A 16,280-nucleotide genomic window follows, 5' to 3' on the forward strand; every position below is an offset into this window, starting at 1 on the left:
CTCAGTCAGACTGAACAGAAACTGAACTGACAGCTGCAGCTGGAAGCTTCAGCAGAGATTGACACACTTCACTGAAGACACACACTTTGATATAAAATAACCAACTACATGTTTTCAGGCCTGGAGCTTCATTAAGTACGGTGTGTTTGGGCTGGTCTCTCTTTGACCAGGAAAAAGATTTTCAGGTGATCTGACCAGACCCCTCAGAGGAGTTGGCATTTAAAGGATATTTGAAAACTTGTATCAGGGTTAATTTTCTGTTTCCCAAATTCTTAACTTCCTGTGCACATGTCATCAAAGTGATGAAGACCTGTTCTTTCACGTGAGAGTGATTCAAATCTCCCAACTCATTTAACATTTCACTTCTTATCTGATGCCCACATAAAGTTTCATGACTCTGACTGTTTGAGCCTGTGAAGTTCCTCAGTTCACCAGTTTACAGAGAATAATAATCATTAAGATGTTCAGTAGACTTTATGCAGCTTTGGTTCTTTTGGCGGTGTAGGCAGGAGCCAAGTCCCACATTTCCCCCCGTGTGGACTGAATCTTTACACTTTATGAGTTTCAATGTTTAATTTCAGCAACTGGAAGAAATGAAGTTTTCCACCATGTTTAAAATAAACTACAATGCTCTTTTTATGAAACCTTGTTTATGTAGTAATCTTAGAATGTATCACATTAAATATCAATGAATGCAGATTAAACATAATCTAACCTGTGGACTCCCTTAAAGTAAAGTTAGAGCAGAAGAAACATTTGACTCAGATTTAAAAAAGACTGAACTTGTCTGAAGCTTCACAATGAATGATGCTTGATTCAACTTTGGGCATCATTTCCTCAAATTTTGTAAAAGCAAAACTACATGATCTTATAAACAAATATGTTAGGTTTGATGATCGTTACCTTGAAGGGGTAGTTCAAATATAACATCAGTAACTTAAAAGAAAAAACAGCAGGACTCAGTCAGAGCATTTCCATAGAGAGAGTTTGCATCAGCAGCAGCATGCTCCAGTGCTCTGGGAGAGTTTATAGTCCTGAGAGTTGAACACTGGATGACTGACAGCTGTCCTTCATCACAACACGAGACAGACAAATCCTCCTCCTCCTCCTCCTCCTCGTCTTCATCATCAAAGCATGACTGTGAGCTGCGTCCTCATCTGGACTCTCCTCTGCTGCTGCTTCACAGGTAAAGTCCAGAGAATCAAAGTCCTCTCCTCTATCAACATCCGTCCCTCTGAAATGAAGCCCACAAAAGCCTGACTCTGCTTTCTGTTTTTGTCTCTGTATCCTCAGAGTCCAGAGGACAGGTCACAGTGACTCAGCCTGCAGCAGTCAGCTCCAATCCAGGAGAGACCATCACCATCTCATGTAGGGTCAGTCAGAACGTACATGTTTATAACAACTACCTTCATTTATCCTGGTACCAACAGAAGGACAGAGAAACACAAAAAAGGCTTATTCACTATGCTAGCACCCGTGCATCAGGGATATCTAGTCGTTTTTCAGGCAGTGGATCTGGATCTAACTTTGCTCTGAGCATCAGTGGAGTCCAGACTGAAGATGCAGCAGTTTACTACTGTCAGAGTCGTCATGTCTTTAACAATCAGCATGTGTACACACAGTGAAAAAGCGTCGTACAAAAACCTCCCTCAGTCAGACTGAACAGAAACTGAACTGACAGCTGCAGCTGGAAGCTTCAGCAGAGACTGACACACTTCACTGAGGACACACTTGTTTGCTTTTGATATTGATTTTTTCATATCAAACCCTCATTTTCTCTGATTCTGTCCATAATGTCCCCATTCATCTGTCAAAGCAGAGTTTTTCAGAGTGAGGTCTGGAAGAAGTCAGGGCTCCATCGCTGTGATTGTCTCATTATTATGGTGGTAGTAGGCAGCACTAGAGTCAAACACACATTTGGAAACAGCCAGTCGACCCAAAGTGATGAACTCCAATGGTCCTCTGACTCGTGGTCAAACTACAGATGAAGTAAAAACAGAGAAGTGCAGAAAGTGAAATCCTCTGAACACATGAACATTTCCATGTTGACAGTAGACACAAACTTTAAAGTGATTTATAGAAAATCATCTGGTTGGTGTTGTGCATTAACTGAACTGCTTCGATAAAAACTCATGGATGAGAATGTGAGAGCAGTTAACTCCTGAGGCAATGAAAGGCTGCTCACAATCCAAGAGGTGCTGAGAAATGCTGAGGACGATGTTTTACAGCAAAAAGAGTCAGATCTACTTCAACACAGTCAGTACAGTTAGCAGCAGCAGTCCATGTGATCCTGACAGAGGCTTTGAAAATTTTCTGGTTTTACGTTTCAACAAGTCTGGTGACGTGAAGGACAGGGGTCACAGACAGGAAACTAACAAAAGAAAATCTGCACCTTAAGGCAAAAAAAAAAAAAAAACAAGGCCTCTGGGTCTAAAAGGTGGAGTGGAGGTTTCACTCTCCACAGTCACTAAATCTACTAAAAGAGTCGACAAACTAAAGGAAAAAGGCCTCAAACAAAAGTGGAGTTGCTTAGTGGGAGGATAACAACTGTGCAAAAAGAAAATCTCCTTAGAAATCAACCCTCTCAAATCTGTTAATACCCTCATTCCCTCAACACACACATTCAAACTTCCAAAACACTCATCACAAACCAAGAGAAACCAACTGGAGGTGTTGGCTCTCTGGTGTCACACACTAACTGAGGGAAAGAGCCTCCTCTTATAGACTCCTCAGGCTGAGGAGCAGCAGCTGGGAGCACTGAGGACAGGTGAGCTGAGTGAGAGCTCGTTAGGAAAGCAGGAGGTCACGAAACACCTCCTTCTGTTACAATAAAGCATTTCATTAGTTTCTCCTCTGTCAGGTTTCTCGTGTGATGGGGTAAATGGTTTTCAGAACTAAAACTTCCATCAGTCACTAAAAGGTTTCTAACTGTACACCCACTGATCCACTGACATGAATGATTTCCATAGAGAGAGTTTGCATCAGCAGCAGCATGCTCCAGTGCTCTGGGAGAGTTTATAGTCCTGAGAGTTGAACACTGGATGACTGACAGCTGTCCTTCATCACAACACAAGACAGACAAATCCTCCTCCTCCTCCTCCTCCTCCTCCTCGTCTTCATCATCAAAGCATGACTGTGAGCTGCGTCCTCATCTGGACTCTCCTCTGCTGCTGCTTCACAGGTAAAGTCCAGAGAATCAAAGTCCTCTCCTCTATCAACATCCGTCCCTCTGAAATGAAGCCCACAAAAGCCTGACTCTGCTTTCTGTTTTTGTCTCTGTATCCTCAGAGTCCAGAGGACAGGTCACAGTGACTCAGCCTGCAGCAGTCAGCTCCAATCCAGGAGGAACTGTCACCATCTCATGTAGGACCAGTCAGGATGTTTATGTTTATGAAAACCAATATCACCGTTTAGCCTGGTACAAACAGAAGGATGGAGAAACTCCTAAACTGCTGATTCAAAGTGCTAATCATAGAGCATCAGGGATATCAAGTCGTTTTTCAGGCAGTGGATCTGGATCTAACTTTGCTCTGACCATCAGTGGAGTCCAGACTGAAGATGCAGCAGTTTACTACTGTCAGAGTATTCACTACATCAATAATCAGTGGTTGTTCACACAGTGAAAAAGCGTCGTACAAAAACCTCCCTCAGTCAGACTGATCAGAAACTGAACTGACAGCTGCAGCTGCTTCAGTAGAGACTGACACACTTCACTGAGGACACACACACACTTTCTTTAGACATTACTTCGGTTATCCCCCACACTGTCTTTAAAGTCCTTTTCCCAACAAGTTGTCCTGTATGGATCAGTACATTTGGGTTGGGTTGGATCAGTACAGTGCCCCTCTTGGTAAGTGGTGTGTCAGCACACGACAACAGCCGATAATTTAAACGTGGCAGGGTTATGTGTTGTTCTTTATTTTTGCTGTCACACTGAAAATGACAATTCTTTAGACCAATCAACAGACTGAAGTGTATCTAGCTCCACCCTCTGGGGTCAGATTGGTATGTCTGGCACTCCAACAGAGAGGTACCAAGCATAGGGATGGTGTTGATTCTGTTGTCTCGTCATTGATATATGTATGTTTGCATCTGGGAAATCCTTTACAATGGTAGGGGTTGATAATTTTGTTCTCCATGATTGGCTTTACAATACTGATAGTGAACTATGGGGCGCAACTACTCGCAGTCCCAGTTTTTCTTCAGTGTCCTTCTCCTAGATGGGTTGCCATCCAAGGTTATGAGCCCCATCTACCCATGTTATTTACCCATAGCTGGGGTAATGATGGGCCTGAGCGGCATGCCTCTGGGGCCCACTGCTGCTCTGAGATCCCCTACTGTTTGGGCTGGGACCTACCGGTACCCAGTTACCATGTGTGGCCACGGGGACAGACAGTAGGAGTCTTGGTGAGGAGGAGGCTATGTACTGACCTCAGAAGACTTACGCCCTTGGCTTCCTTTACCCAAGTTGGGTTGGCCAGTGGCAGGAACTAAGGGAAGGGGATCACATGCATCTCTACATGCAGCGTCTCTCTAGCATGCTGCACTAGACACATCCCTACACCCTATTAGAAAAGCTCACACACCTCAGAGATGACTGGGATCAACGTTCAGCTGGAGAACATTTAGTCTCATCCCCTCATTGATGAACTGTTGAACTGTGTGTGGTCCGAATAATGATGCTAACTGACTTTGTTGTTTTCTATGATCTGAGTCAGTGGGAGCATATAGATGTTAAACAGAAGAGGCCCAGGGTGGAGTTACCCACAGACACAAAGTAGTCTTTGTTCTTTGGTTCCATTAAAACCACATGAGCCCTGTACCAGAAAGTCCCACCCAGTTCTCCAGTTGGTAATCATGGTGGACTGGGTCGAAAGCAGCACTGAGGTCCAAAAGTACTACAACTAGAACTCTTCCACTGTCAGAGTGCAAGAGGATGTGATTAATCTCCTGAATCTGAGCGGTCTCAGTGGAAACTTCTTCATCTTTAAAAGGTGTTCACTGATCCACTGACATGAATCATTTCCATAGAGAGAGTTTGCATCAGCAGCAGCATGCTCCAGTGCTCTGGGAGAGTTTATAGTCCTGAGAGTTGAACACTGGATGACTGACAGCTGTCCTTCATCACAACACAAGACAGACAAATCCTCCTCTGCTTCCTCCTCCTCGTCTTCATCATCAAAGCATGACTGTGAGCTGCGTCCTCATCTGGACTCTCCTCTGCTGCTGCTTCACAGGTAAAGTCCAGAGAATCAAAGTCCTCTCCTCTATCAACATCCGTCCCTCTGAAATGAAGCCCACAAAAGCCTGACTCTGCTTTCTGTTTTTGTCTCTGTGTCCTCAGAGTCCAGAGGACAGGTCACAGTGACTCAGCCTGCAGCAGTCAGCTCTGATCCAGGTCACTCTGTCACCATCCCATGTACCATTAGTCAGAATGTACATGTTTGGAATAACCATCAGCTTTTAGCCTGGTACCAGCAGAAGGATGGAGAAACTCCCAAACTGCTCATTTACTGGTCTTCCACTCGACAATCAGGGACTCCAAGTCGTTTTTCAGGCAGTGGATCTGGATCTAACTTTGCTCTGACCATCAGTGGAGTCCAGACTGAAGATGCAGCAGTTTATGTCTGTCAGAGTGAACACTGGATCAGCGGTCAACTTGTGCTCACACAGTGAAAAAGCGTCGTACAAAAACCTCCCTCAGTCAGACTGAACAGAAACTGAACTGACAGCTGCAGCTGGAAGCTTCAGCAGAGACTGACACACTTCACTGAGGACACACTTTATGCTGATTATATCCAGTTCCTCATATCAAACTCTCATTTTTTCTGATTCTGTCCATAATGTCTCGATTCAGTCATCAAAGAAGATTTTTCAGAGTAAGGTCTGGAAAAAGTCAGGGCTCCATTGCTGTGATTGTCTCATTATTATGGTGGTAGTCGGCAGCATTAGAGTCAAACACACATTTGGAAACAGCCAGTCGACCCAAAGTGATGAACTCCAATGGTCCTCTGACTCATGGTCAAACTACAGATGAAGTAAAAACAGAGAAGTGCAGAAAGTGAAATCCTCTGAACACATGAACATGTCCATGTTGACAATAGAGACAAACTTTAATGTGATTTATTGAAAAGCGTCTGGTTGGTGTTGTGCCTGAACTGAACTGCTTGGATAAAAACTCATGGGTGGGAATGTGAGAGCAGTTAACTCCTGAGGCAATGAACGGCTGCTCACAATCCAAGAGGTGCTGAGAAATGCTGAGGAAGATGTTTTACAGCAAAAAGAGTCAGATCTACTTCAACACAGTCAGTACAGTTAGCAGCAGCAGTCCATGTGATGCTGACGGAGGCTTTGAACATTTGCTGGTGTTACGTATCAACAAGTCTGGTGACATGAGGGACAGGGGTCACAGACAGGGAACTAACAAAAGAAAATCTGCACCTTAAGACAAAAAAACCAACAAGAACTTCTGGTCTAAAATGTGGAGTGGAAGTTTCACTCTCCACAGTCAACCACTTAATCTACTAAAAGAGTCGACAAACTTAAGGAAAAAGGCCTCAAACAAAAGTGCGGTCTCTTGATGGGAGCATAACAACTGTGCGAAAAGAAAATCTCCTTAAAGATCAACCCTCTCAAATCTCTAATAAATATCCTCATTCCCTCAACACACACACTCAAACTTCAAAACACTCATCACAAACCAAGAGAAACCAACTGAAGGTGTTGGATCTTTGGTGTCACACACTAACTGAGGGAAAGAGCCTCCTCTTATAGACTCCTCAGGCTGAGGAGCAGCAGCTGGGAGCACTGAGGACAGGTGAGCTGAGTGAGAGCTCGTTAGGAAAGAAGGAGGTCACAAAACACCTCCTTCTGTTACAAAAAAGCATTTCATTAGTTTCTCCCCAGTGTGTGTTGTGTGATGGGGTAAATGGTTTTCAAAACTAAAACTTCCATCAGTCACTAAAAGGTTTCTGACCGTACACCCACTGATCCACTGAGATGAATGATTTCCATAGAGAGAGTTTGCATCAGCAGCAGCATGCTCCAGTGCTCTGGGAGAGTTTATAGTCCTGAGAGTTGAACACTGGATGACTGACAGATGTCCTTCATCACAACACAAGACAGAAAAATCTTCCTCCTCCTGCTCCTCCTCGTCTTCATCATCAAAGCATGGCTCTGAGCTGCGTCCTCATCTGGACTCTCCTCTGCTGCTGCTTCACAGGTAAAGTCCAGAGAATCAAAGTCCTCTCCTCTATCAACATCCGTCCCTCTGAAATGAAGCCCACAAAAGCCTGACTCTGCTTTCTGTTTTTGTCTCTGTATCCTCAGAGTCCAGAGGACAGGTCACAGTGACTCAGCCTGCAGCAGTCAGCTCCCATCCAGGAGAGACCATTACCATCTCATGTAGGGTCAGTCACAATGTTTATAGCAGTAACCATCTGTTCTGGTTCCAACAGAAGGATGGAGAAACTCCTAAACTGCTCATTAGGCACACAAGCACGCGAGAATCAGGGACTCTCGATAGGTTTACAGGCAGTGGATCTGGATCTAACTTTGCTCTGACCATCAGTGGAGTCCAGACTGAAGATGCAGCAGTTTACTACTGTGAGGGTTATTACAGTCCGTATGTGTTCACACAGTGAAAAAGTGTCGTACAAAAACCTCCCTCAGATAAGGAGGAAGTGATCTGAATCAGCAGCTGTGTAGAGACATTGAACCAGCCCAGTCAGCAAACCAGAGCAGCATGAATAAATGTTACCTTGCACATACAGAGAGAATTGACAGCAGACAGCAAACAAGGAAGAGACAAAGCTCTTAAGACTCACAGAGACCATAAAGGCACAGGGACAATCAACACAGGTGAGAAACAAGACACATAGGAAACATGAGGGGAAAACAAACAGGAGGGAAACACAAGGAGAACTGATGCCTTGTCCTCACGCAGCTGGGTATTTTTAAAAACAACGACCTCTTCTCTCCGTTTTTACAAATTCTTTCGTTGACATACAGCGGGAAAATCCACTGACAAGTCCGGCTCAAAGTATCTTAAACCCATATTTACATAGGCTGTTTAGATGTAGGACCTATGCCAGCCAATCAGAATGAGCCCCTGTCATTCAGCTCTGATGTTTAAACTAAAACTCTGTTTTCTCTGTGTTTACGCTAAACCATTAAACAAGAGATCTCCAAAATCTTCACTTTAGCCGGAGCTTTCAGAAAATGCAGTTTTTGGTGACATAAAATTCGCAGTTTGGTGTGAACGACATGAATAAACATATTTAACGATTTGTGATTCCCAGATACCTGACTAAGTGGACATGGCCAAAACCAAAGAGAAACTAAAGACTGAGACAAGATAAATCCAAAACACTGAAACACGAAGAACAAACGTAAGAAAAGGATCATAACATGACAAAAACCAAAAAGAGCAAAAACTACAGACGAAAACAGGAAAGAGAGAAAACACAAGACAAGAATCACAAAGAAACTCCACAAAACAGAAACATTTTTTTTTTAGGTCCATGTTGTAAGAAAGTATTTTCGCAAACGGGGCAACTAAAGGGTTTCTCTCCTGTTTCCGCCCTCATGTGCATCACAAACAATAATTTACTGAAAAACAAATAGAGAATCATACATATGATGATAACAAGAGCTTCTTGTCCTTTAGGCTCAATGTAGCTTCAACAATGGGAGCAGAGAGTGAGGAAGGTTCATATCTCAACATTCACTGATCCACTGAGATGAATCATTTCCATAGAGAGAGTTTGCATCAGCAGCAGCATGCTCCAGTGCTCTGGGAGAGTTTATAGTCCTGAGAGTTGAACACTGGATGACTGACAGCTGTCCTTCATCACAACACAAGACAGACAAATCCTCCTCTGCTTCCTCCTCTTCATCATCATCAAAGCATGACTGTGAGCTGCGTCCTCATCTGGACTCTCCTCTGCTGCTGCTTCACAGGTAAAGTCCAGAGAATCAAAGTCCTCTCCTCTATCAACATCCGTCCCTCTGAAATGAAGCCCACAGAAGCCTGACTCTGCTTTCTGTTTTTGTCTCTGTATCCTCAGAGTCCAGAGGACAGGTCACAGTGACTCAGCCTGCAGCAGTCAGCTCCAATCCAGGAGGAACTGTCACCATCTCATGTAGGACCAGTCAGAATGTTCATGTTTGGAATAACCATCAAATTGTACACTGGTACCAACAGAAGGATGGAGAAAGTCCTAAACTGATTATTAGATTTGCTAGCACTCGAGAACCAGGGATATCAAGTCGTTTTTCAGGCAGTGGATCTGGATCTAACTTTGCTCTGACCATCAGTGGAGTCCAGACTGAAGATGCAGCAGTTTACCACTGTCAGCGTCGTCATTACATCAACAGTGTTTGGTCGTTCACACAGTGAAAAAGTGTCGTACAAAAACCTCCCTCAGTCAGACTGAACAGAAACTGAACTGACAGCTGCAGCTGGAAGTTTTCGTCACACTTCACTGAAGCAGCTGAGAACAGCTCTCATTTTTAGTTTTTCCCTTAACTTCCATTTTAATACCCTCAGAGTTCAGTCCAGAAATAACTAAGAAGTCTTCAAGGACAGACTTTTGTTTGGTTAAGCTTTGCCAGCTGTTTGGGGTGTTTTTAAGGTTTTACTTCTTTAGCACTACATGGTGTGGCCCATGTTTTTTATTTTATTTTTTTTCTTACTCATCAGTAAACCTCATTACTTATAGAATATCATCATAAAAGGAGGACCTAATACAGAGCCCTGTGGAACACCACGCTGTACGTGGCTGTAAGATAAGTTTGCTCTGTTCCAACTCATTGATTCCTGATAAAGAGGATGTTTCAAACCAGTTAAACTCAGTTATCAAACCTCAGTTATTAAAATATCACTGTGTCAAATGATTTTGATAATTCAGAAAATTCACTGAAATCTCAAGACTATAAAGGCATCTCAGAGCCCAGAATCATCAAGCTTGGTCTCAGGGTCTTCCAACAGGAAAATTACCTAAAACACAAAGATAAAATAACCAATCAAGGCTGAGATTAAAAAATTGGGCTTAGTGTGAAAAATCTTTGTCTTTGTTTCTTGAAAGTGTGTCTGAATTGTGTTTGTATTTTGATTTCTAGATCTCTTGACAGTTTGTTAGTTTGTCTGTTGTGCAGGGTGGGAGTGAGGCTCCTTTTGACTGATCCAATTTCTCCTTTTTTTTCAGGAATTCAGCTCAGATATTTGTCTTTCTTCTAAGCAACTGTTTCCTAAACAGGAAATTAAGGGTACACTGAGAAAACTTTTGTGTGTTTTTGTGGCGTATTCCTCACGTCCAAAGATCATTTTATCTGCAATTCTTTGGAGGAAGAGAAGTCAGGGTCACCTCTCATGATCTCTGTAGGTTCCCCCTGAGCTGGACGCATCACAGCTCACAAGGTTGATGTGTCAGTGAAGTGTGTCAGTCTCTGCTGAAGCTTCCAGCTGCAGCTGTCAGTTCAGTTTCTGTTCAGTCAGACCGAGGGAGGTTTTTGTACGATGATTTTTCACTGTGTGAACGCAGCCTGACTGTTGGTGCTATGGTCAACCATACAGTAGTAAACTGCTGCATCTTTCATCTGAACTCCACTGATGGTCAGAGCAAAGTTAGATCCAGATCCACTGCCTGAAAAACGACTTGATATCCCTGATGCCCGAGTGCTAACCCAGGAAATCAGAAGTTTGGTACTTTCTCCATCCTTCTGTAGGTTCCAGTGTAGGTAGTAGCCATACCTGCTATGAACATGCACGTCCTCACTGGTGGTACATGGGATGGTGACAGAGTGACCTGGATTGGAGCTGACTGCTGCAGGCTGAGTCACTGTGACCTGTCCTCTGGACTCTGAGGATACAGAGACAAAAACAGAAAGCAGAGTCAGGCTTTTGTGGGCTTCATTTCAGAGGGACGGATGTTGATAGAGGAGAGGACTTTGATTCTCTGGACTTTACCTGTGAAGCAGCAGCAGAGGAGAGTCCAGATGAGGACGCAGCTCACAGTCATGTTTAAAGATGAAGACGAGGAGGAGGAGGAGGAGGATTTGTCTGTCTTGTGTTGTGATGAAGGACAGCTTTCAGTCATCCAGTGTTCAACTCTCAGGACTATAAACTCTCCCAGAGCACTGGAGCATGCTGCTGCTGATGCAAACTCTCTCTCTATGGAAATGATTCATGTCAGATTTCTCAGTGCTGCAACTGTTGAAGCAACATAAACCTCTGATCACAAGAAAAATCCACCTCTTCCTCCTCCTTATAATCTGTGAAACCATTAGTTTATTTTGAGACTGAGCCTTTGAGTTGGATAAAAAAAAAAAAAAAACATGATTTTTTTTCCCTGCCCAAGTTTAAATCAAGCGGTTGACTTTGAATAACACCAAACTCCTGATGAAAGAACTTAACTCCCTGTGCAAGTGCTGACACACAACAATAAACAGAGTCATCAGAGTACAAATGGAAAGTAGCTTTGGACACATTTTGACTCCCATGATTCATGTAATAAGGAAATAAAACTGGGCCTAACACAGAGCCCTGAGGAACACCTTTATAGACAGAGATTCTGTCAGAGCAGAGACCATCAGACCAAACACTGTGAGACGTATCAGGATCATTAGAAAACCAAGAAACAACTTCACCTGAGGGACATTTCTTCTTCAGTCTGAGATTGAAGACAACATGATCAGTGCAATAAGGATCCATCAGTTCAGATCCTGTCTTCTAGACTAGACGAACAGGGAGCAAGAAAAGACAGAATGATCATTACACCATTGGAGTTCATCACTTTGGGTCGACTGGCTGTTTCCAAATGTGTGTTTGACTCTAATGCTGCCAACTACCACCATAATAATGAGACAATCACAGCAATGGAGCCCTGACTTCTTCCAGACCTGACTCTGAAAAACTCTGCTTTGATGAATGAATGAATGGAGACATTGTGGAGAGAATCAGAGGATTGAAATTGGATATCATCAGCATTAAGTGTAAAATGTAAAGTGTGTCCTCAGTGAAGTGTGTCAGTCTCTGCTGAAGCTTCCAGCTGCAGCTGTCAGTTCAGTTTCTGTTCAGTCTGACTGAGGGAGGTTTTTGTACGACACTTTTTCACTGTGTGATACTCCACTGATTGTTGATGTTGTGAGAACCCAGACAGTAGTAAACTGCTGCATCTTCAGTCTGGACTCCACTGATGGTCAGAGCAAAGTTAGATCCACCTTCTGATCCACTGCCTGTAAAACGACTTGAAATCCCTGATGCCCGAGTACTAATAGCATTAATGAGCAGTTTACCAGTTTCTCCATCCTTGTGTTGGAACCAGCACATGTACTTAGTATCAATATTTGGACTGGTTTTACATGAGATGGTGACGGTTCCTCCTGGATTGGAGCTGACTGCTGCAGGCTGAGTCACTGTGACCTGTCCTCTGGACTCTGAGGATACAGAGACAAAAACAGAAAGCAGAGTCAGGCTTTTGTGGGCTTCATTTCAGAGGGACGGATGTTGATAGAGGAGAGGACTTTGATTCTCTGGACTTTACCTGTGAAGCAGCAGCAGAGGAGAGTCCAGATGAGGACGCAGCTCACAGTCATGCTTTGATGATGAAGACGAGGAGGAGGAGGAGGAGGATGAGGAGGATTTGTCTGTCTTGTGTTGTGATGAAGGACAGCTGTCAGTCATCCAGTGTTCAACTCTCAGGACTATAAACTCTCCCAGAGCACTGGAGCATGCTGCTGCTGATGCAAACTCTCTCTATGGAAATGATCTGACTGACTCCATCAAGTCATTTTATTACACTAAGAGTAATATTTTAATTTGACATATTACTATAAAGTACTATGAATAATAATAGAATAACCCTCATAAACAGTTAAATACAATGTTGAATTATTTTCTTTTTTTTTCCCCTATATTTTGTAGCTGAGGTGTTTGCAAGCTTTAAGATTTTCCAGACAGAAACACTTTGCTCATCTCTGGACGAACTGTGTCCTTGTGTCAAAACCAGCCAAGAAAAATCCACCAAGTCCATGGTACTCTAAAGTTTCAAGAGAACAAAAAGGAGGGCCTAAGGCAGCAGAAAGAAATTGGCATAATCCCCTAAAACAAACTGATATTTCCTCTTACCAGCTTAAACTTGTATCCTTCACTTCCTGCTTCCAGGCTGCAGAGAAATCCTTTGATCCAGCTCGAGCTTCTGGTCAGTCCTCTGTTCAACTACTGCTGGATCTGTCTGCTGCCTTTGACACAGTGAACCATCAAATCCTTCTCTCCACACTCTCTGAACTCAGCATCTCAGCTTCTGTCCTGTTGTGGTTCAAGTCCTGCCTCAGATTGATCCTTCAGAGTGTCATGGTGAGGAGGAGTGTCTAACTCACATGGTTTATCAACAGGGGTACCCCAGGGGTCAGTGCTTGGTCCCAGACTCTTTTCCTTATACACCACCTCACTTGGTGCAGTGATCTGCTCTCATGACATCTCTTACCACTGTTATGCTGACGACACTCAGCTTCCCCTGTCTTTACCTCCTGATGGCACAACTGTCTCAACTCGGATATCAACATGTCTGGCTGATATCTGCACATGGATGAAGGAACGTCACCTTCAGTCCAGTGTGTCCCTCGGTTCAACCACAAATCAGTGTCCTGCCTGAGTCCAATCAACTTGTGCCACAAACTCTGCCAGAAATCTGGGTGTCCTGGTTGATGATCAGCTGACCTTTAAGGTTCATGTGACCTCGATTGCTCAGCCTGTGGATCTGCCCTCTATAACATCACGAGGATCAGACTCTACCTGACACAACAGGCCACACAGCTTCTGGTACAGGCCCTTGTGATTTCACACATTGACTCCTGTAGCTCTATTCTAGCAGGCCTCCCTGCGTGTACATTTAAACCTCTGCAGATTACCCAGAATGCAGCAGCACGTCTGATCTTAAACCAGCCCAAAACAGCACGTGCCACCCCGCTGTGGATCTCTCTTCACTGGCTTCCAGTGGCAGCTTCAATAAAATTCAAAGCTCTTCCTCTGGCTTACAAAACATTGACAAGAACGACTCCTGCCGACCTGGGGTCCCTCATCCAGGTCTACACTCCTTCTCACCCACTACGCTCTGCTTGAGAAAAATTCCTGGTGCTCCAATATAAGTTATGGTTAATCTAAATTCTTGTTGGTGTTGTACGTCTCTTGGGACAAAACTGTTCGTTAAGTGAATTATGTCAAAACCTTTAGGGAGGACTTTACAGGAGTGACCTAACTATTGTCGTAGAAATCTCTGTTTGACATAAATGACATGAGTTAAGATACTGTTAAATCAAAGAGGAGTAAGGGGGTTTATTTGGATAGTGTTTGACATTAAAAAATGTGTGTGTGTGTGTGTCCTCAGTGAAGTGTGTCAGTCTCTGCTGAAGCTTCCAGCTGCAGCTGTCAGTTCAGTTTCTGTTCAGTCTGACTGAGGGAGGTTTTTGTACGACACTTTTTCACTGTGTGAATGCCCAAAGACTCCCGCTGTTATGATGACTCTGACAGTAATAAACTGCTGCATCTTCAGTCTGGACTCCACTGATGGTCAGAGCAAAGTTAGATCCAGATCCACTGCCCGAAAAACGACTTGATGTCTTTGAGTGTCGAGTGCCAGCACGGTAAATAAGCAGTTTAGGAGCTTCTCCATCCTTCTGTTGATACCAGTTTAAGAAGTCATTGTTATAAACATTGGGACTGACCCTACATGAGATGGTGATGGTCTCTCCTGGATTGGAGCTGACTGCTGCAGGCTGAGTCACTGTGACCTGTCCTCTGGACTCTGAGGATACAGAGACAAAAACAGAAAGCAGAGTCAGGCTTTTGTGGGCTTCATTTCAGAGGGACGGATGTTGATAGAGGAGAGGACTTTGATTCTCTGGACTTTACCTGTGAAGCAGCAGCAGAGGAGAGTCCAGATGAGGACGCAGCTCACAGTCATGCTTTGATGATGAAGACGAGGAGGAGGAGGAGGAGGAATTTGTCTGTCTTGTGTTGTGATGAAGGACAGCTGTCAGTCATCCAGTGTTCAACTCTCAGGACTATAAACTCTCCCAGAGCACTGGAGCATGCTGCTGCTGATGCAAACTCTCTCTATGGAAATGCTCTGACTCACTCCTGCAGGTTGATTCATGTCGATGATTTCAAAGTTCATAATTGTTTTACACTGGGTTTTTTTTTTCATGATTTTAGGGATCTTGTCCTCAACATCTTGGAGGCTGCTGTTCATCAAAAAAGGTCTTTGTCATGATTCATTCAATGTCTTTACAAGAATCTTTCTTTTTGAATCTGCAAAGCATTCTTATATCTTTTATGACAAACCACATGGTTTATTATGAAAGTCATATTTAGCCCTTACCATCTTTAAGAAAAGTGACCTGAACAATAAGAAAGAGTCAAACTTTCAAGACCCAGAGATAGAGGGAATCTTTAAATGATATAAGAGACAGAAAAATCATCATGACTGAATTTAGAAGTTTAAATGGCTGAATGAATCTGAAAATTAAAGGAATAAATTAAAAATTGAAGGAAAAATCTATGAAAGTATTGATCTGACTGAGGAAATATGGAAGTCTGACCTTAAAAATGCTGTTAATGTGTGGCATTTTGTTTTATGTGTTTTTAATCATGTGAACCTGTCAGTCAAGGCCCATCTTAAACCAGATGTTGCCATGGTGATGACTGTTGACCGACTGCCATCAGAGAGCTGGTTCAGACTTTTGATTTTCAAGACCTCACCACTGAAGTCATAGTCTTAAGCTGCCTGCATTTATAACAAGACCACAGTGGCTTTTAGAAAATCGGTTGGACAGTGAGAACCCCAAGACCATGAGGAAGCTGTCCATGTCAGTTTCATGTCTGTAGACCCAGAAATATGACCATGATGGAGGGATGAAAATGAGAAGTCAGTCACTTATCTCGGAGAAAGACCCTCAGGATTTAACATTGGAGTAGATGGGGGCTGTGGATGGGTTTTCCTGACAGTTGGCCATTTTGTGACTAGGGACTCAATTCTTTAGCTTTAAAAACCATTTTGACAGGAGCACAGTAAGATTACCTCCATCTTGATGCCCTATATGTGTTGGTGGAGTGAAAAATGTGGCCAAAGTGGGAGTTAGTTTTCCCAGAAAGTTTCCAGGTTTTGTCTCCCTCTCAGCCCACTCTGTGGTTTGAATCTCCCACTCTGATCTGGAACATTCCATCCAATACACACCAATGTTAAATGGCTTGAAGGGCTAAAAAGCATCATGGCTTTTGG

General features: G+C 43.5%; 2 gene segments (V, D, J or C); one reads left to right on the top strand and one right to left on the bottom strand.

The window, feature by feature from the left end:
- The window catches only part of LOC141802779 (Ig kappa chain V-III region MOPC 63-like), a 29,722-nt gene that overhangs the window by 10,146 nt on the left and 3,296 nt on the right, over window positions 1–16,280 (bottom strand).
- The window catches only part of LOC141802778 (Ig kappa chain V-III region MOPC 63-like), a 35,046-nt gene continuing 21,895 nt past the window's right edge, over window positions 3,130–16,280 (top strand). Inside the window, 2 exon segments of the V gene segment in view lie at window positions 3,130–3,181; window positions 3,289–3,614. Coding sequence covers window positions 3,130–3,181; window positions 3,289–3,614 — 378 coding nt within the window.

The sequence above is a fragment of the Halichoeres trimaculatus genome, unplaced genomic scaffold (assembly GCF_033239565.1).
Source record: "Halichoeres trimaculatus isolate MK-OKI-2021-1 unplaced genomic scaffold, fHalTri1.1 fHalTri1_scaffold_14, whole genome shotgun sequence".
Taxonomy (NCBI): domain Eukaryota; kingdom Metazoa; phylum Chordata; class Actinopteri; order Labriformes; family Labridae; genus Halichoeres; species Halichoeres trimaculatus.